The sequence below is a fragment of the Triturus cristatus genome, chromosome 2_1 (genome assembly GCF_964204655.1).
Source record: "Triturus cristatus chromosome 2_1, aTriCri1.1, whole genome shotgun sequence".
Lineage (NCBI taxonomy): Eukaryota > Metazoa > Chordata > Amphibia > Caudata > Salamandridae > Triturus > Triturus cristatus.
In genome coordinates, this window is record NC_140581.1 from 89,640,886 (window position 1) to 89,663,928 (window position 23,043).

Genomic DNA, 23,043 nt, shown 5'->3' on the forward strand with positions numbered 1-23,043 from the left:
TAAAGATGTCAGGTGTTTGTGATCATCACACTGAAAACAATTCACACATAAAGCAGAAACAAGAGAAGATGCAAATGAATTCTCCAGACTAAAATAATATGTATTACATGAAATATTATATCTTTCTGTATTATGAATCACAGAATGTTATCGTACTAGATATAAATGGCATTCCAAGCAAATGGTGCTCCAAAGAGCACCATTCCTGTTAATGTTCATCAGCACTCATGTTTGAGATACATAAATAAACATGAATACATATCATACATGACTACAGTGAGTGTTCAAGTTCAATTGTTTAACGGTTTCATTATTTAAAAAAAAAAGTTTCAGATAACTAAAATAAACTTACCAGGAGGTCCTTGTAGTTTGGCTTTTTTTACTGTAAAAGAAACAAAACTCAAGTTAGAATGTAATTCTGGAACACACTACTTACTGCTCAGTTTAAAAATGAGTTACCCCCCTATATAATGGACAACTCACATTGAGTGACATTTTACAAAGAACTTTAGTTAAAATCTGCTTTCCTCATTTGTAAATATCCTTTAACTTGATTTTCTAAATGAAGCAAAAAGTCTAAACACTGAGAAGCATATGCAATTAGAGTTGTAGGTATACTTTTTTTCTCATTTGAAACAATCTCCATTGAAATGATTTTCATCTTCAGAGAAGTAGCCAGCAACTATAGAGCGTTTTGGCGCAATATACCGGTGTCGCGTGGTCATTTTTACTTTCATGAACATCTCTGGCCATTGCACTTTGAGATTTACTGCTCTTGTTGTATGCTGTTTTCTTATACTTTTCACAGGTGGACATATTTATTTGCATATTATTACACAATATGACACATGTATGAATCTTAACTTGCATTTGCGAAGTCCTTTTGCACATACTCGAATCATTAGTAAATCTGACCTGCAGTAAAATGTACTCAATTCCGCTACTCTTCGGCTGAAAATAATAAGAAGAAATGCAAAGAAGACAGCTTGAGTTCTATAGATTGTATATTCTGCCTGTAAGAGGCAGTGACGCCAAATAAAGCCGACTGACGATGATGGGACGTGAAAAGTCACACGGCCATCGTAGTACGTGAACAGACGCACATTATGCGGAATATTCGTGTCATTATTATCTAGATGTTATCTTTTCAATACACATGCATGAATGTTTAAAGCATCCGAACGTTTTATGAAATACCGAGATTCCTTAAGTCTAATATAATTAATTAGCATAAACTACTGAAAATGGTGTGCGAAAAATGCAGTCATTTGATCTTATTTAAAGAGTTTTGTTATTTTGCAATAAATATATTAAACGAAAAATGTATCGAGACTTGCCAACAAAAAATAATTTCACGTCGGCGGTGGGGGGGAGAGGGGTTGGGGTGTGGCGGGGCGTAGCAATAAGTGCCTAACTTTTGCTCCCACCTCCCAAAACCAAAAAATGATAATAATTTGCTACGGCTGGTGCGATGTTCTGGGATATTTTTGTTCTTAATGGACATCAGCTGTTCAAGACCTTGAAAGATGAGCTTGAAAGCCACTCGGTGCAGTGGTTCCCAGCTCGTCTTCCCTGACACTGTGTGATATCGGCTCCTCACTGAGGGGGACCGTGTGAAAGCATCAGATCTTGTGTGGCGCACTGTGTGAGTTAGCGGGTCTTAACAAATATACCACAATTCAAGAAATGTACATTGGATTATCCTAATGCTGGGTGTACACTTTGTTTTGCTATTTTTTCAGAGCGAGAGTGGACCCACTGGGGTGATAGTATTTTTAGCAAAACTACGAACAGCACCATGCACTTGTTGAACTCACTGAGAGGCCCACAGGGGGCGGAATTATTTAAGGTGATCAAGTGTTTGTTTTGCTATCGCTGCTTCGCTCGACATATATATTACACACACACACTGAAAAAAACAAAGGTTACAGGGACGTCTTTGTTACGTTCATGTTTTACCCACACTAAACCATAGCAGTTCGGCAGTTATAGTTGTTCTTATCTGAATAAACTACAACTCGTGGCCTAAAGTTACTCAACGGCACGAGTTATAGTTTCTTCAGATAAGAAAAACTATAACTGCTGAATTGCTATTGTTTTGTGTGGGTAAAACGTAAACCTAACTATAACGGCCCTGTAACCTTTGTTTTTTCCCCCAGTGATTTTTTAAATGTTTTTTAATAACAAAGTAATATATAATTACAGTACCTTAATACAACAACTGCCATGCATGGCCTGGACCTATACCCCCCCACATACATCCAACCCCATACTACGTACGGCGTTTGCCCGTGTGCGAGGGGGATATGGCGTGTGAGTGAGCTTTTTTTTTTTTTCCATTGTGATTCAGATACAACTGAAAAAAACAAAGGTTACAGGGATGTTATAGTTAGGCTGGGAATTCACTCGTACAAAACCAGTGAATGTATTCTGCACCCAACTTCCCCACACACTAGGTCAGACCCCCTAAATAGTTCTAGTCTTGGAATGGTATAGACCAGGCTCTTCTTAAACAGTATTTATCTAATACTCAGCCAGAAGCTATTCTAGATCCAGAGCTGGCCACTACTAACTATACGGACTGGCTTCAAAAGGCCTTTGCTAATTTAGCTCCATATAAAACAGCTTCCAAAAACAGGAGTTCCCATTCGGCCCGTTGTTCTCTGAGGCACTGAGGCTGGAGAAATAATGGTGCAGGAAACAAGAGAGACGCTGGCACCTAGAGTATGACAGCCAGGAGAAAGCTCGTTATAAACAAGCATTGTCTAACTATAAACGCCTCTTATCAAAAGAAAAAAGTAGTTACTATACAAGGGAAATAGAAACCGCAAAAAATTCCACTAAACAATTGTTTCGGGTTGTGTCTAAACTGGTGGCGCCATCATGCAGCCATGCTAATGTAGCATCCCAAGCTTTTTGTGACTCATTAGCCCTTAGTTTTCGAGGCTAAGGTGGATCGAATCTAATCGAACATTAATGCCTCTGTCGACGTTACGAGTCAGCTGGACTTAAAACAGCGAGGTATTAGACAGCTTTGCCTTCATGGAATTTGGTCCAGTTTCTGCAGAACAGATAACTGATCTTGTGAGCACGGTGTGCAGGGGCGGCGTCTAAGTAGCTTTCGCGATGTCATTCCGGCGACCACGACGCCAACGACGAACGCTGAGCCGACCGATGCCACCTTTCGACGCTCAGTAGTACTGCTGACAAAAAAAAACGTTCCGGATCCAGTCTGACGCCTGGGGGTAATTCTAAGGTAAGGAATCTATAACTAACATGTTTCTTTCAGATAAGGATCCTAATAATTACCGCCCAATTTCTCGTCTCCCTCTGCCGGCAAAATTGGTTGAAAAAAGCTATGAACAAGCAACTCAGTGCGTTCCTCCAAGCAAACAATATTTTAGATAGAACTCAATATGGATTTAGGAAAGGACACAGTATAGAGTCCTTATAAAATCCACAGAAGAATTAAGAAAAGCCCTGGACCAGGGAGGAAATGCAGCATTAATCATGTTGGACCTCTCCGCAGCCTTCGATGCGGTCCACCATGAAGTTCTGATGGACCGTTTGCCGGCCTGCGGGGTCCAAGGCAATGCCTGGAACCTTTTGAAATCTGATGGAAAGAATTCAAACTGAGGATTTAGAAAAAGCCTGCTTCAAACCTTTCTCCCTACCTTGTGGAGTACCACAGGGCTCCTCCCTTAGTCCCACACTTTTTTATGTTTACGTGTCACCCTTGGCGGTTCAGATTAGATCCTTTGGATTCCAGTTAACATCCTATGCAGATGACACGCAAATAGTGGGGTCTGTGCAACCAGGGCAGGAGTTGGAGAAAGGGAAAAGGTTCCATGACTGCATGAAAGTGGTCAAGTTGTGGATGACTATGAACTACCTGTACGTGTAGTGATAACATCTCAATTCAATTCAATTAGTCTTTATTCGATCATGAACAATCATAGAAGACATATATAAACAAACAATATAAAAAATCAAGGAATACTTTTAAAGAAACATTAAAAATATCACATGATAAAATTCATAATAGAAATCCTTTTCTAGTTAAAACCCAAAAACAATTCCTAAAAAAAGAAGAATTATATCCATAAATACACAAGTTTTGGTTAGACCGCCTTTACTATCTGATTTAGATCGTCCATTAGCTGCACGAAGCCCCCTCTCCAATGTTAGACTTTTTAACTGTAGGGCGGCTTCTGTCATTCTCTCACATGTGGATTATTTTAACAGCCTTTACCTTAACATTTAAAAGCGACATTTAAACAAACTCCAAATCCTGCAAAATGAAGCAGCCAGACTGCTGACTGGTACACTAAAATTTGTATCTGTCGCGAAGGAAATAAAAAGGCTTCACTGGCTTTCAGTCAAACGACGGATACAATTTAAATCCCTGTGTACTGCTTTTAAAGCCCATCAGGGATTGGGCCGGATTACCTGAAAAAGCGTTTTCAATGGTATTTCCCCAGAAGAGTTCTTCGCTCGCCAGGAGCCAAAGGTATATTAATACGCTCCTTTAAAAAAGTCAACTGGGATGGAAGAAGTTTCATCACCTGTGCTGCAAGGGCTTGGAACGAGCTTCCTTTCCATATTAGGAATGCCACTGAGCTAATGACATTTAAGAGAGGAATAAAAACCAGGCTTTTCAGTGCATAGGTCACTAAATACTCCTCTGTTCCGAAGGCAGTAGCTAGCACCAGGACACCTTGGGGTAACCGCTACGCTGAAGAAATATTATTAACATAACATATGCGTTTACCTCTGCGAAGACAAACCACAAATGTCCTTGTACTAATCCAGAATAGTTTAAGTAGGAAATTACCACCGCTTTAGGATATTCTTGACCTCTGCTAAAGTCTTGCCTCTTCACACACATTTTCATCTGGCTACTGCTGAACACAACAATCAAAAGTGAAAGTTGGTAAGTTAACAATAGCAAATTATTAGTAGATACACTGCATTTCACTTGCAGCATTTAATGTTTGAGGTAGAAACAGGGTGCTGGACGGAATGCTTAAATAAATCTCAACCACTATCAATCTCTGTGTCGCATTCCAGACCATCGTTTTTCAACCACTGTGCTATTCTACACGCCTTATGCAAATCAGTCTTGGTACTGTTCTAATAGGAATAGAACTTCTAGAACTGATAGGCCAGGTTCCTTTAGATGGGAGCACAAGCCATCCCAGACCAGTTTTGACCAACTAGGTCTCTCGGTGAGGTATGGCTCGAGTCCTCGGGCACAGTGAGCACAAGATCCACTTCTAGGCAAACCAGTCACACATGGGGCATCTATTGCAGAAACAAGCATTTCAAAAGTAAGATAGACAATATCTATGACTCCTTTGATCAGGAATTAGAGAATAGGGAAGAAATCCTAATCCCAGATAATCCCCCCCCCCCCACCCCCCCCCCACCGAGACAGGAGACCTTTGCAACTATTACTATGGAGCAAGTCCTACCACTGTTGAAACATATTAAGTCAGGCTCCCTGTCTGATGTGGCTCCCCCCACATAATTTCCGACCTAGGAAATGAGTTGGTAAATCCAATTAGGGAAATCTGCAATCTGTCTTTAGTAACCTCCTCCTTCCCATCGAAATGGAAGAAGGCATTTATTAAACCTCTGCCAAAGAAACCATCAGCAGATTGCGCTGACTTACAAAACTATAGACCCATTTCTCTTCTTCCCAGCTGCTCAAAAATAATGGAGACCCTGGTCAACCGACAACTCTCAGACTGTCTGGAACATTACAATCTTTTGGACCCCTCGCAGTCTGGCTTCAGTGCTGGATACAGCACAGAGTCTGCCTTAACAGAGGTAACGGATACAATCAGGCTACTATTAGACAAAGGGACCCCTACAATGCTGGTTCTCTTAGATCCGTCAGCAGCCTTTGACACCATCTCTCACAGAATCTTGTTAGATAAACTGCGAGAGATTGGTGTCACAGGGATGGCATTAGAATGGCTGCAGAGTTTTCTATCGGATAGGTCTCAATGTGTACAACTGGACACCCTCGTATCCCAGACTACAACCGTGGACAAGGGTGTACCTCAAGGCTCCATACTAAGCCCCACGCTGTTCAATATCTATGCGTCATCTCTGGTCACCATCCTCAAATCCTGTGGGCTACAAACCATCTCCTATGCGGACGATACTCAGGTGATAGTCCCCATAGAGAAGGACGCCGCGGTGATCAGAGATAGATTCAAGCTTTGCATGCTAAAAATAGCCACATGGATGAGAAAGAACTTCCTGCAACTTAATTCCAACAAAACTGAGATCTTATTGTTTGGGAAAGCTGAGGACTTGTGGACAGAGGCGTGGTGGCCTGGGGAACTTGGAGACGCTCCCACCCCAAAAAATGGGCAAAAAACCTTGGCATTTTAATGGATGATAACTTATCCATAGAGGAGCATGTTAAGACTATCAGGCAAGTGTTTTGGACTGATGCGCACACTAAAAAAGATTTTCTCTTGGATTCCTCTATCCACCAGAAGGGTCCTGATACAGGCACTTCTAGTCAGTAGACTTTATTACGGAAACGCTCTGCTGGTGGGGATGAGGGAGAACCTGCTCTCAAGGCTACAAGTCGTTCAAAATACGGCGACACGCCTAGCATTGAACAAGCCAGCACGTACTCCATCTTTACCGCTATTGAGAGAGTTACATTGGCTTCCTATTAGGAAAAGAGCAGTTTTCAAACTTTTATGCCTAGTTTTCAAAGCACTTTACGGACGGGGACCTAGATACCTAAATAAGAAATTAGAATGGTATACCCCGGTCCGGCAGCTAAGATCCAGTGGCCAAAAGCTCCTTCAAACTCGGAGAATTAAAAAAGTTAAGATGGGTGGCCGCGCCTTTTCCTACCTGGCCCCCAAATATTGGATGTGTTGCCAGAAGACCTGCGGGCATGTCCCACCTTGATTATCTTTAAGAAACACCAAAAAACCTGGCTATTTTAATTGAGTAATTCTGCATTAAGATGCCTGCTTCCTGGGCGCCGAGAGATACCCTGGGGGATGATTCGTGCGCCATATAAATAATAATAATGGTTGAAATCTCAGACTCTCGATCCTTCTGGTTCCCATACCAGACCATCATTTGTTTGCACACAGTGTCATTCTAGACATGTAGACAAAGACTCGCAATATGCAAATCATTCTTGATCTTGCTCCAATAGGAACAGTCCAGCCTAATTTGCCTGGCCTGGTCCCCTATAGACAGGAACTAAAGCAACTCGAGACCAGTCTCGACCCTCTTAAGTCCCATCAGATAAGTACAGTGTGAATCCTGTGGCACAGAGAGGAAGAGACCCACATCTGGGCATACCCACTTCACTTCCACAGAGGTGATGAACTGGGATGCAGCCGAGAGCAATTACCAGTGCCCGATTCATTTGAGCATTCGATACAAAACATTTTTGCATTTTAATTGTGAAGTTCTAAGTGTGAAGTGTATGCCTAGATGTGGATCCCGTACACAGTGCCACGGGTACCAAGCTCTTCCTGCTAATGAGCTTTAATAGGGGCAAACCCATTCCAGGGGTTGCTTATGTTCCGGTTCAGGTAGTAACTGGCCTGGCAGTTCGGGCTGTGCTGCTCCCTTCGGACTAGATTCAAGACTGATTTGCACATGGCTGGGAACAAACGGAGTTGGCGTGAAGTGCAAAATAATGATGGGCTAGGATGCGGCCCGTGTAATTGGCACTGGCTGAGAATAATTCAAGCATTCAATTTCTAACTTTTTTGTATGCTTCACAGGAGGCGTGGCTCCAACATAAAAACATCACACACACACTTTTGTTGCTATTATGATGTGTGATGTTTTTTATAGGACAAATATGTGAATGCTGGTTTACAATGATGAGTCAATATTGCAAATTTCAATAAATGTCTTGATTGACACAATGCTGCCAAGGCTTATTTTCGCAGCTACATTACAGACCACGGGATTCTTAAACGTCTCTTGTAAAGCAATACAGATACAACACCTACCACGTGCTTTCCATCCACTCACTTCCAAGCCATTGCTTCTACTTTCACTTGACCCACTTACCCTACATAATATGTCCTGGTGAGGAATAATTACGTTGAGAAACAAGGTAGCAAGGGCAAGCAAAGTAGCATGGACCTCCATGTCCACAGGACGAGGTATTAGTTTCCTGTTAAAAACTTTTCAGGAAGAAGCCGAAAGTCAAGCGCACTTCATTCTTCATCATCTATCGGCAAACTAAGTGGCCACACTACTATTCACAGCATCCATTTGTAGCAAGGGACATCAATGGTTTCCCACCCAAAAAAGCTTTAAAAGAAGAAGCCAGATAAGTGAACTTCTTTCCCCCATCATCCATCTCCACAGGTAGTAACATCACTTCCTACCTTATCCCTACTTCAACCAGCTTCTAAGAGCATCTTACTGCTCAGGCACTCCCAGCAAAAGATGGACACAAACAAAAGGCTTCTTATTTTTGAGCCCACTATGGGCCTCAGGCCAGAACCCATTTTGCACTAGAGCATAAAAGGTAAGATATATTCATGCGCCTTGCCCAGCACCCCATACAGCTCATTCCCACATTAACTCCCAAACCTAGGGCACATTAGTCTCATCTAGCATCCCCATAACACATAGACCCAACATAATATATTCTGATAACAATCGCACACCCTTAAAATACCAAACACGAGCCTCACATGAAGCATGTCAATGCACACTCTTCGAATACTCTCTGCACAAGACATTGCAGACTAATACCTATCACAACCATGAAGCACTCTATCACAGAAACATGGCTCACCCCTACATCCTTGTAAATACTAGACAACCATCCTCCTTTATCAAAAAGGAGAGGGTTTTGGGACCGGGAGCCGTTATTTTAGTAGGTTCTGCATACATGGCTCATAGTAAGCTGTGCAACAAGGGGTATGCAGTTCCTAGGGGGAAGACAGTCTTGCTTCGTGATGCCCTCACACCCCCCGGAGGATGTCATGCTTCATCATTGGGCTTTGCTCCTCGTCGGGCCAGCGCTGCAATGCCCGACGGGCTCACCGTGAACGGGGCTCTTTGGCGGAGATCTTTTAGTGAAGCAGCCGTAAGGTGAGTGCGGGTATGAGGGCAAGGGCAGTGCAAGGATAGTGAGTGTTTAAAATAGATCAGGATCAGTCCTAATCAAACCTATTTTATTGTTCTAGGTAGATCCAGCTTAATTAAAAATTGTAAGGATGCCCTATGTGGAGGTAATGTTCCTAGAGGGCTATCTCTGTGGGAAGGGTCAACATGTTTCGTGCCTCTGTTGCTCCTAGCCAGTCAAATGGCACTTCATTAGGACCTAAGTGACTGGTATGTGTTGCACTACTAGATGTCTGGCTCCTAATGTTGTTGGATGGTAACCAGGCAGAAATAGCGTGAAGTCCTAGTAGATTGTACTGGACGGTAGCATATGACCCATAGAAAAAGGTCTATAGGCTGACGGGGATGGTAAAGCACATTGTTGCTCTGTAGGGTTAGGGAAGAAGCAACTAGCTGTAATCCTACCCTTGCTTTGGGCCCCGTGACCCACAGAGCAACAACGTGCGTTGTTACCATCCCCGTCAGCCTATACACCTTTTTCTATGGGTCACATGCTATCGTCCAGTACAATCTACTAGGACTTCACGCTATTTCTGCCTGGTTACCATCCAACAACATTAGGAGCCAGACATCTAGTAGTGCAACACATACCAGTCACTTAGGTCCTAATGAAGTGCCATTTGACTGGCTAGGAGCAACAGAGGCACGAAACATGTTGACCCTTCCCACAGAGATAGCCCTCTAGGAACATTACCTCCATATAGGGCATCCTTACGATTTTTAATTAAGCTGGATCTACCTAGAACAATAAAATAGGTTTGATTAGGACTGACCCTGACTTATTTTAAACACTCACTATCCTTGCACTACCCTTGCCCTCATATCCGCACACACCTTACGGCTGCTTCACTAAAAGATCTCCGCCAAAGAGCCCCGTTCACGGTGAGCCCGTCGGGCATTGCAGCGCTGGCCCGATGAGGAGCAAAGCCCAATAATGAAGCATGGCATCCTCTGGGGTGTGTGAGGGCATCACGAAGCAAGACCTGTCTTCCCCCTAGGAACTGCATACCCCTTGTTGCACAACCATCCTCCTTTGCCTACGCTACAGAATTCATTGTGCAGACCATATACCAAAGAAAGAAGGAGCCCTCATAATCATCCATAAGTCTGCCTGATCCTTCACCATAAGCAAATTAGCAACACTGAACTCAATGGAGCTCCTCGCGTGCCACTTTTCAGGCTTTGCAACCAAATTTTACATCTCATCTACAGGTCTCCTGGACAAAACAAGGACTTGAAAGACAAATTCTCATAACTCTTCACCACCTCCCCCAACCATACACCTACATCACCATACTTGGAGACTTACACCCCAAGACAACTCAAACATTAGCCACCCTCCTCAACCTCATTGGTAAACTCAACATGGTACAATACAATATGTCCCCTAATCAACACACTCGAAGGACAACATCCTGACCTCATCTTCTCAACATCCCTAACCATCTGATCCAAGTCTTGCATAATCCTGAATTAGACCAAACACCTCATCATCCTCATCACCCTGCATCCAAACACCACACAGAGGTCAATACTAAAGAAAACTAATCTCCAGATCCTTCAAAGTCTTCTGCACAGACAACGTCAAGCTAGAACTCCTCTCTTGCCATCCCACCTCCATATTTGACATCTACACCCTTCTAAACTCTATCACTTTGGTACCAAAAAGACATTCAAGACAGCAATTGTCTATTTGGCAAGGAAAGAAAATGTAGGAAAAGCAGAACCCTGATGACCTCACACTACTGAAATCCCTCTGTAAAACACAATGTTAAGTCATCACATCAGCTAAAGCCAAGAACTATACCAACACCATTAATAAAGCTGCCAACTTAAGCAGAATACTCTTCAAAACTATCAAGCACTACATAAACACCCTGCCTGACCCTTTACCACTCAGTCTATGGACAAGTGCAATGCTATCAATCACTTCTTTAATGAAAAAATACAGAAAATACAACAGCACATCGACAACGCACGATAGTGACAGGGGCGGCTCCTCCGCTATGGCGGAGGAGCATCACCTCACTGCTGAAACTCAGCAGTCAGAAGAAGAATAAAATGACAATAAAACTATTTTATAGTCCTTTCATTTTTTTTTCTAGCGGGCCGAGTCGAGGGCACAGCCAGGCCACAACGTCACACAGCAGGGGAGAGGTGGTAGGCATTAAAAGTGCGCATGTCGATTTGGCCAATCACCGACATGCGCATTTGGATATCCCCAGGCTGTTCTTTGGAGATATCCTGGTGCTCAGACAGGCTCCAAGAACCTGCTGGAGTGCAAAACTGGCCCGCGTCAACCAATCCCAGCGCTTCTCTCATGCTGTGAGAAGCGCTGGGATTCGGTCAGGTCTGGGAGCCTCTACCCATGGGAGTTGTAGTATCGGAACAGGAGCAGTGTGGAACAGGAGCAGAAGATCTCGGCAGCCGGAAGGAAAGGCAAGTTAATATTTTTATTATTTACTCACCACCCCCCCCCCCCCACACCACAGTGGAATGGCAGCAGCTGCCCCTTAATAGTCATCCTTCAAACCCCTGTTTCCCAAAGAACGTACTGTACTGACAGGCTCAATCCCTCAAAACCACCTCCAAAGGAGAAGATGGCTTATCCTTGTCCTTCATCAAAGTTCTGTCACCTCTACATAACACTGTAATGCTCCCTCACCTAAGGCACCTTCCCAGAGGCTCTCAACACAGGGCGGAACTTCCCACTCTTTAAGAAACCCACACTAGATCGGGATTACCTTGCCATCTACAGGGCCATCACACACCTGCCCTACCTTGGAAAGGTCACCAAAGAAGTCTATGTACAACTTCAATATCGCATCAACGTTAACCTTTTCCTGAACAACTATCAATCAGACTCCCTGCTGACCACAAATAAAGATTAACCCTCCCCACTGATATTACTGGACTTTTCAGTGGTCTTCAACAACCCCACTCTCATCCACACCCTGAAGTCTTCAATAAGATTGACTGGAAATGCCCATCACTGGCTCTCCTCCTACCTATCCAACCAACACCAGTTAATTCACACTGGCACATCCACGTCCCAATCAGTTACAGAGTTCCCACTTGTACCCAGTCATTCAACCTTTACACTGATGCTCTTGGAACACTACTCACATACAGGATTCATCAATACAACAAGAAACAACTATTTATAAGAAAATATCCTCTGTTCTAGACGTTAAAACATCAAACACAGTTTGCACCACAATCAAACCTGAATGTCCAGACTTGAAACTTAACCCCAACAAAACCGAATTCCTGCTATTCACTAAGAACAACAACAACTAGTCCTAAGATGGCTCAATGACATGAACCAGGATAAATGTGAACCTTTACTTTCACCCAATTCAAAGTTAATCTGATTTAATTGGCCGGTTTATTTACATTTTACTTCTGTGCACCACCGGATACAGCATGGGGCAGAGGGTCAATCCACTTTAGCCACTTCATTCACTTGACTGACCGCACAAAGGTAGTGCACCCTTGCCTAGAATAGTTCTTTTCTCATCAGTTGCAAGTTGGTTTAATGTTAATAAATTTATTATTACATTAACTAACATATATTTATTTTGCCTGCACTCCTTTTTTAGGTCTCGCCTGGCGAACGCAGCGCGAAAGCGCTGTCGCCAGCGAGATCTATTGTTGCTAACTTGCCTCGGAAGTGGGATAGGAGATGGGCATGCGCAGGGCGATTTGCGATTGGAGCCTGTGTATGCGCACGTGAACACGCACGTCTACACACGCAATGTGCACATCTCCTGTCCCCCTTCCGACCACATGTCATCCCCGTTGGAGCGGCCCGCTGCAAGACGGGGCCGCTCAGAATGCGAAAAGGACACTGTGCCTCAATCAGGCACCAACAATAGCCCACACGGAGCCCTCCCAGCCCTTCTTCACTCACCGGGTTGCTCTCTTCTGGCGCGGGCTCCTCCTCGCGGCGGCAGCACTTCTCTTGGGGGGGCTTCCCTGCACTCCTGGGAGCCCCGCGCTGCCGTGGGCAGCCTCGGCCGCCCGTACTCTTCACCCGGGCCCCCTCCTGGGACCCGGAGCTTTTCTCCACTCCGGCCGTCACCACGGAACTCTCCCGTCAGCATGGGAGCCCCGCGTTAGCACGGCACACCAGTTTCTCTTCCTGCCGGAGCAGGCCCCGCCCACGTACAGGGCAAGGGCGCCTGCGATCTGGTTTAGCCAAACAGGGTCGCGGCGTTGATTGCTTCTCGGCGGCAAGAGGGGTAGGCTCCCTCGAGAGTTAAAATAAATGTAGAAGCGGGGTGGGCACCCGCTCAGAGGATTTTGTCTGCACTTTAGTACAGTAGGTTTGATATTTGTACACCGTGTGCACGGTCCCATCTACTCTGCATACAAGCATCAAATGTGTTGGCTCTGCCAATGCTTGTTTGACCTAGGACTGCAAGTCTTCCCCGGCCCTAACACCTTTACTGAACATTCAAAGGCATTTCTTGAATGCACATAGGCATGCCTGCATTTTACTCTGCATGCTTGCTGGCTCTTTGGTTAGCCCCCACAAAATACACTTTACCCAGCCAGTCAAGAATTGGTGCTGGAACAGTAGAATATCTTGACCTCAAGTTTTGGGCACGTTTCTGTGCTTGACTTATTTTCAGCAGAAACATGAAAATACTACTACCTATACCAGTAACAGACATGTGGGTTAGCGCCCTCAGGTACAATATCTGCCTCCATGAAAACACTGCCAAGCCACTACAGAAATGTGCATCCCCATTAAAAAAAATATATCTATATATTTAAAAAAGTGACCTAGAGGAAAGACTTGTTGCAGTGAAAGTAAAGCATGTATGGAACTGCCTGGGTTGGAATGTCATGTGTGGAAATTGCAAATGACCCGTTAGGAATGGTTTCTACTGCATCCAGTTAAGCTACTTAGTCTTTGAAACCCAGCACAATATATATATCTGGGGAGGGGTGTTTTACGGGTCATAAATACCAGCTGAAAACAAGCACACGTTTTTAGTCATTAAACTGGAATTCATGGAAGTGTTCTCCATATAGAGGTCTAAGACCTACATACATCCAAGTAGATCAGTCTGAAGTTATTAGTATTCAGTAAACTGGCCTTTGCACCTGGGTGTCGAGAAATGAGGAAGTCACTCCAATTTCTGATTAAGTCTCCAAATCGTTTCTCTTTAAAGAAATGCTTCCTTCCTCTTCTGAAAATATCATAGACCAGTGCACTGCCATTAGATTAGCCACAGCATGTGCTCCTAAAGTGGCTTCTCTCGGCCGTAGGGCACTACACAGTTCAATCCCACCATGTAGGATTAACGAGGTTCTCAGTAATTGATTTATAAACGGCTGCATGCAATAGGTCTTGCATTTGTAAAAGTTTAAGCTATTGGCATTGTAAATGACAATGCCTTTTATTATCAGTTTTATAAAACACATACGTAAAAGGCAGTGTCATTTACAAATGCCAACAGCTCAAACTTTCGCAAATGCGAGACCTATTGCATTGCAAATGCTTGTTAAATGTAAGTTATAGATCGATGCCTGTGATTTGGACAGCTAGACTGGGTAATGTTTTTTAAATGTAAAAAAAATTCTACAAGCATAAGGCGGACACATTTAGAAAATGGCACATTTTCTTTTTCCTTTTTATTTTGTGACATTTTTGCAATCGATTTTTTAAAAAAAAATATGCACTGCCAAGGGCAGTTCATTGGCTTGCCAATGCTTGCTCTTTTTTGAACTTCTTCATCTCTGGTGTGATGGTGTCATTGACATCGATGTGGCGCTAGCCCTCGTAGCCGTTGAGCTCATAGCCATAAAGGTAGGGAATCATGATTATTTTGTAGATAATGCAGATGTTGTGGGATAGCAAGGTGATCCACTGGAGTTCCATCCCAGTGGGAGCGACGCGTCTTCAGATCATTGATGGTGTGTACTACGATATGTAGGATGCCCTTAAAGGGGGACCATGTGCAGTCCAGGATCCATAAAGCAGAGGACGGCCACCATCTACAGAAAGAATATGAGTATTGATCTGCAATTCTCAAGTCGCTTTCTGTAAGGAATGGTTTCACTTTCTTTAGTAGAACAAACAGTTGCCAGGCAGTCTTTGTTTTCTTGGTGATGTGTTACTTGAATGATGTCGGTGTCCAGAATTAATATGAGTGAGCTGGAAGTAGTGTGGGGAGCCATGCAGTTGAAGACTGACAGTAAGGAAAGGGGGCAGATAAGAAAGAGGCTAGGGTGGCCATTATTATATTCTATTTGACTAGCTCCCTCAATGTTGATAGCACACCCTAAACTTTGTATATTTTCAAATAATTCTATACTTGTTCAATTATTATTGCCGCTGTAGCATGCCTTCAGCCACATAGTAGTGGCCACAACCATGCTATGAAGAACCACACATATCGCACCAGAATGTGATGGAGTTTCCAAGACATGGCACCCCTAAATGAGTTCAGTTGGACTCTGTACACTTACAAAAAATGTGTTCCTATGAAGTCATTTTCCAAAATTCAGTACTGTGCACAATTCTTAGGGCAAGCCTGTGGCAGCGCGCATGCGCTGCACTGCCGAGACTTCTTGTAAGGGGCTTTGAAAAGCTCACCACACGCTCGTGCGTGTGGTGAGCTTTTCATCACAGGCTATTGGCTTTTGCGTGCGGCGTTCTAAGAAAGACACCACGCAGTTGGGCAAAGGTGAGCGCATGTCCCTCGTTTGCTCTGCCCATGGCCTATTGCTTACGGTTACCCGCATAGGCATCTGGTTTGAATTATCGTGCCCAGACGGGTGTGCGATAATTCAAACCAGATGTCTCGCTGTGGCGCACGCGAGAGCACCACTTGAGTGCTTGTTTTTTGCTTCTTTGGTCATAGGTCAGAAGAAGGGGTGTGCCCATGTTATATTAGTTGTGCGTAGTGCAAAGGCGTTCCAGATTACTGCCTTACCCGTAGTTTGCATTTACACACCTTTGCTGTGCCTGTGCACTTAAAATAATAGTCTTAAAAAATACAAATCATTGAAATACGTGGACAGCTTCTGTTGGAAAGCCGCGGGCGATTTATGAGGGTTTTTTGCTGGCGAATAATCTTTTGTCCCAGCTGGTGCAGTTTGTGTTGGCCTGGTGTCAACCTCTGGTGGGACCCCCCACCTCGCAAGGGGAGGGCAGCGCTGGGCCTGGGGTGGGAGAAGCCTGAAAAGTGGCAAGGCGGTGAAGACTTTGGCATCCCCAGATAAGGCAAACAGAATCTGCCGGGCCTTCTTGACCCGGAGAGGCCGGCTGACGGGGCCTCTACCGAGCAACGAAGGTTATAAAACCAGCATTTTTATCTGAACCTAATTATTTTAAAAATAACAACATCTTATGAAACAATTAGCCAATTACATGTGCCGAAACTTATCGATGTCTCCCTTATTGGCCACTAAGCGCTTTGTCCCTAATTTTCGTCAAACGTGTGAGGATTTCAAATTTCATTTAAATGACTAAGAATGAACCCAAATCTCCACTTTTTATTACTGGTGATTTTTCCATCCACTAGCTTCGTTGGTCCAAATCATGTCGGACACATTACACTGGCCATCCCTAAAGTGGGCAAAACGTGTCAGTGGTTGTTGAACGCCCTTGAGAGATGTCTGTCTATCGGGTTTAACGTCGCACTGTCTCGGATTATGACTGCAACATTATTCTGAGCTATTTGTACTAAATCATACTAAAATCGGGTGTTCAACTGCTACAAATTAGCTGAAACTTTTCCCAGACAGTGTTGACACATGTTAAATGACAGAATAGCAAAATAAAATTACCATAGAATGTGCCACATTATGCTGCTCCGTTTGCTTTTTCTAGTCACATAATTCAGTTAATCCTGCCGCATAATTTGGTTCTCAACTGCCGCAATGATTCCAGTTATTTGCAAATTTGCATTTATGTTAATGCCTTGGAAAGATGTATGTGCTCTGCTTGTGGAGTCCAAGAGTCCATGTGCAACACTCTTCTGGCCCCAGGCAGGGCCCAACTTAAAAATCTCAGTGCATGTTGGTGTCACATGCAATGCGGAGGAAGGTTGTTCAATCTTAAAACTAGATCAAAACCGTGAAATCAGTGCATCAAAACAGAACATCACTACCTGAGCCACAAAAACCTGCTCTAAGTGTGCACCTCTAAAGTTACTCAAGCTTGTGGGTTAGTTTAACAATTTTGTGTGCATTTTAAGAGAATTCCAGAAGTACCTTTTCGGAGTTCCAGGAGTATACCCAGTTGTAAACATTTACTATACATGTGTACAGGTGTGCGAATTCCTTCTTAAAGTGCAATCGAACATGCTAACTTCTTACTTTTGTTTCTCCAAGAGGGTAATATTTTCACTCTGGATAAACTCTTTCCGCTATCACCCACCTTCACCAGTTTATTTGGTTTTCTTTACCTATAACCAGGGCCACTGGAATTATGCAGAACAGGAGGACCAAATTATGCCGTAGGGTGGAACAAATTATGCAGCAAGAAAAGGCAAATTATGTGGAATAATGCAACACATTTTGTGATAGTATTACTTCATTATTTTATCATGTTTACACTGGGGAAAAAGTGTCTGGGAAAAGAGTTCACCTTATTAGTAACAATTAAAACCCAAATACAACAGTAAGCAACTTGAAGATGACCAGCCAAGCTTTGTGAACAGTGTTCTGGTGTACAGGAAACCGCGTCGCCATATTTTTGGTAACTTTTGACCCGTTTAAGCTAGAAACAATTTTTTGTTGTTAAAATCTGCAGATTCTGTAGCAGGTGATGGATTACGTGGCAAGTGCGGCAAATCCATAATTATGTGAAAATTGCTACGGCCTCAGAATTGTATAATTCCAGTGGGCCTGCCTATAACCACTCTGGAATCAGATGGACTCTTGACACAAATATCAAACCCTCTCCTGGTAGTGAAAAATTCTTTGTGAATATGTGCAGATTCACTGCACCCCTGTCCATGAAGACCTACTTTTCACCCATGGGAGCATTTTAACTCCCAATTAATATGTCACCATACTGGTGAGTTGCCTGTTAGTTAATTGATTCAGGAGTGCACGCTCATATTTTCTGAATGCTAAAAGTGAGTTTGAACCTGTAAATCAAGCTATTTGCTCATGTAGGTGAATTTACAGGTGCAAATGGCCTTGTCAAGCCAGACCAATGTAAAACAAGCATTCGCATAGCCAATAGGTCTCGCCTTTGGGACCTCATAAGTATTTAGTTATCCAGCACAATATCCTTGGTGCAACAACATCAAGTGTTGCATGCCTAAACACTAATAATGTCCCAAAGGCGAGAATTATTGGCTATGCCAATGCTTGTTATTCTTGTTATACATCTTTTCGTTTTATCTTTCAGATGGTGAAAATCATTCATTGTGAGTGTCCATGTTTAAATTACACTATCGCCAATGAATATCGAGTCATTCATTCCTTTAGGGGGTCTCCATTAGACGATCAACAAAGGAATAAAAAAAATAGCATTTTGACTAAGCTAAGCTCCAGAATCAAAAGACCTTCATTTGCAGAATTGAAAATCAATATGCAACAGCCATTGCCCCTCGAATTTACATCTGTAATACCTGTGATCATACCCATAAGCAATAAAATCATGCAAATTATTCTTCAACACGTATATACATCATGATACTTACAAAACATGAACTAAATAACCAAAATCGCCATTTTAACATAAGTCTGCCAGCATACCAAACAAGCATTTACAATGCAATGGTCTCTGCATTGTTAAAGTTAGAGCTATTGGCATTGCTCATGACATTATTTTTGTTTATGTTTTTAAAACATTTAAAGAAACAGCATTGTTATTTACAATGTCAATAGCTTAATCACTCTCAAATGCGAGACCTATTGCATTTGCACCCACACACAGAGCCACACACACAAAGCCACCCACACACACAGAGCCACCCACACATTGTCACTCACATAGAGCAACCCACACACAAATAGAGCCACCCACAGAGCCACCTACACACACAGAGTTACCCACACACAGACAGAGCCACCACGCATAGAGCCACCCACACACACATAGAGCCTCACACACACACACACAGCCTCCCACACACAAACACAGCCTCCCCCACCCACACAGAGCCACCCACACACTCTTCAATGAAAGACCGCTAAGATTTCTAATACAGCATTATTTAAATAATTATTATTGGCTCTGTTACGGAGCTCTCAACACAAACTAAATTGTTGCTGCTAAAGATCAGGAATTTAGTTGCTGACTCACCTGGGCAGCCTCCAAAATAAATTGACGCCGGGACCCCTAGGTTCTCACTTAACCCGGACAGGAGCGTAGGGTGGGCGGAAGAGCCCAGGAGAAGGGAGGGGCCGAGAGTTGATCTGTCAGCACAGCCCACCGGACACAGCCTGATTACCCCATAGTAACCAGAAACGGGGCAGTAAAGTATGTATATACATGTGTTTGCCTGGGAATCATGCGAAGAGTTTTTAGGACGATGGGTCAACAGAAGTGAAAAACAACAAATACCAACATGAATGGGGATTGGAAGTTTGATAAGATAATAAACTGGTAATCGAAAATAATCAAATGCAGGTGCTCCAAGTTACGCCGCCGTGCAAGTGCAGTACAGTGAGCTATAAGAAAGGCAAGCATACATTACAATATGTACACTGAGCCCCAGCCCATTGGATACATGAATACATTAGTAAAAAATCCCAGATATGTTCATTTGGGACCCAGGCCCACCCATACATTTAATTTCTGGACTTTTCAAACTCAAACGGCCATATCATGGGGTTTGTTATTAATGATGCCCAATAGGCCAGTCCGACCCTGGGCAGGGCACATCCGCATCTCCCCCAGCCTGCTGCACAGGGTGCGACGCATGAAAAGACCCATACACATCTGCTGCTCACCGCATACAAACGTACACACATATTCCGGCATGCACACGCGCCCCACGATCTAACACTTCCGGTATGAGCATTTCACCGAGTCCCAGCTTGCGCTGTGGAGTTCGGTCTACCCGCCGTCATGGGGTTCAGGTGCGAAAGGTGATACGCCACAATGAAAAGTGGGTTTTGGTGAGGCGATGGCTTGTGGCCCGGCCCGCTCTGGGAATGTCTGCGGCTGCGCGAGCGCCGTAAGAACCAGGGCCGGAGCGGGACATGTGAGGGGTGGGCACTGCGGGCCCGAGCTCGTCCCTGGGCAGCAGCCTCACCCCCTGCCCAGCGCTTGGCCTTTAGTGCCGCCACATTTCGTGTATCGAGGATGCCAGTGTTCCAGGTTCTAGTAAACTCCCCCAGTCAATTAAATTCAGCATTAAGCGCAGGGGTTGGGTCTGGTTAAATTCATCCCGGTCAGTGCTTTAAATGGTACTGAGCACCGGCCCCTTTTTATTTTGATTGTGAGAGTACCGGCAGTTGTCAAGAGTTTGGACAAACAAACGCCTCACCAGGGTTGGACTGTAACTCGGAAGAGCTGTGCAGTGCGGGAAGGAGGTCTAAAATCCACTCGTGCAGGCAAGGGCTGGCCTTTCACACAAGCGGGGGGGGGGGATCACGCCCATGGCGCCCGACCTGCGAAGCTTCCCCTCATCTTGTTGGTGCCGGAATACAGGGTGTAGTCGAGTGACGCGGAGATGTTATTTGTGGCACCAGCGTCTATCTATTGAACTCTTCCTCCTAAATGAGAACAAGCTCCTCTTGTTTTGAAAGCGAATTTTCTCTACAGAGTCCCTTACACCCCTACGTCCTCCATTCCGACCGCGCACAAAATGGCCGACCCTTCCTATTTAAAAAAAAAAACAAAACACGCCCACCAGTGTAAACGGGGCGGGGCTTAAAAAAAGAAAAAAACCGCGAAAAACACGCCCCGGATTCGAAAAAGACGGGGCTTGTTTCGAGAGACGAAGCTCTTCTCCAATGGCTGACCAGCATTTAAGAGGCCAGCCAATGGAGAAGAGGGGCGGGTTCAAGCCCCACTACTAGAAAACATTACATTTTGCGAGCGAGAGTGCGCAAGCGCAGCCTTCGCTAGCCGAGACCTAAAAAGTTCTAATTTCATGTTCTCTCAAATCAATCCCTAGGGGAAAATATGTCTAGTGTTAACTCAATGGCATGAAAAATGTATTTTTATTTAAATCATCAAATGTTCCCTGTCGCACCCCGTCCATCAAATCCACTAGCATGACTGGGCTTTGAGAAAACCCAGCGTGCTTAGCGAAGTTGTTTGTTTACAAACCTTCTTGACAAACTACATAGGACCAACGAGGAACGTAGTGGATAGTTTGAAAAGTATCCCTTGGTGCCCATGAACAGCAAAGAGTACCTGCCAGTCCCTTCAATTGCCTCAAAATATTCTCCCACTGTCCCTATGTTAGGTGCCCTCTGTTCCTTACGCAAATACAGGAGTGTTTCTGTCAGAGAGAGAGAACCTTCTCGGTAAATTATATCATCAGGTATGTAGACACAGCACCATATTAGAACTACTGACTGCTGGATATGCTGGTATAGTTATTGGTGTGATCCTAACGATTTACAAGTCATCCTTACTCATGGTTCCTTACCAAAGAAGCTTACATTTCAGAATGTTCAATTATACATTAAAACTATAATCAATTTCACTATTCATGCCTTTGGGATAAACAGTGTAACTTTTTAATTCAAAGCAGCTCTCTTTGTAATACGCTTTTTGTACTAGTGCTTCCATACACCATCTCCAGCCTTACCTCAAGGATCTTGAACCCAACATTGGATATATTGTGTTCTTTCTCAATGAAATGAGCAGACACGCCCGATTTTATATTCTTAATCCTTCTTGTACATTTATGTCACGTTTATATTTTACTCTATGTTTTCCCAACATATCCATGTTCACAGTGAGATTAGATGTAATAAAAACAGTACTTGGTGTCACAGGTAGCTGTAAGGAAGTCGTTTTTTAGGTCTCGCCTGGCTATCGCGTAAGCGATCGCTCAGCGAGACTTATGTAGGGGCTTCAGAAAATGCTCCCAAAGGCTTCCCAGACGGATAGGGTGGCGGTTACGCGCAAAACCACGCGCATTCCATTTGCCACCAGCTACTTCCTGCGCGTGCGCCGCCTCACACATTCAGAGAGATTTAGTAAGGGGCACAAGACCTTAGGAATGCGGTTTATGGCCTGTGTATGTGAGGCATTCAAGCACGAAGCTGGCATCTGGCATCGGACTTGAAAGCAGCAGACTGCTTTCGCCAGCGCGCGCTCGGCCTCACTTCCTGCATCCCCTCTTAAAACAATTAACTTTCGTTACAACTCACACCCCATATGCTCGTTCCCTCCCACCCTTCCTTTGATGTCTGCTTTTCTTGTTTACAAACCACGCCACACACTGCTGCACGCCGCACACTGCTGCACGCCGCACACTGCCGCATGCCGCACACTACACACTGCTGCATTACACACTACTGCATTACACACTGCTGCAAGCCGCACACTGCTGCACGCCTCACACTGCTACACAAAATACTGCTGCACGCCACACACTGCTGCACGCCACACACTGCTGCACGCCACACACTGCTGCACGCCACACACTGCTGCACGCCACACACTGCTGCACGCCACACACTGCTGCACGCAACACACTGCTGCATGCCACTGCATGCTATTGCACGCCACACACTGCTGCACGCCTCACACTGCTGCACGCCTCACACTGCTGCACGCCTCACACTGCTGCACGCCACACACTGCTGCACGCCACACACTGCTGCACGCCACACACTGCTGCACGCCACACACTGCTGCATGCCGCTGCACGCCACACACTGCTGCACGCCACACACTGCTGCACGCCACACACTGCTGCACGCCACACACTGCTGCACGCCACACACTGCTGCACG

The 23,043-nt window shown here is 44.4% G+C and overlaps 1 protein-coding gene across 4 annotated transcripts in view; it reads right to left on the reverse strand.

The window, feature by feature from the left end:
• The window catches only part of UNC13B (unc-13 homolog B), a 2,660,654-nt gene that overhangs the window by 2,286,286 nt on the left and 351,325 nt on the right, over positions 1 to 23,043 (reverse strand). For all 4 annotated transcript variants that reach the window (XM_085628130.1, XM_085628129.1, XM_085628128.1 and 1 more), the window contains exon 2: positions 353 to 382. In XM_085628130.1, coding sequence (XP_085484256.1) covers positions 353 to 382 — 30 coding nt within the window. The remainder of the gene's footprint in view (positions 1 to 352; positions 383 to 23,043) is intronic.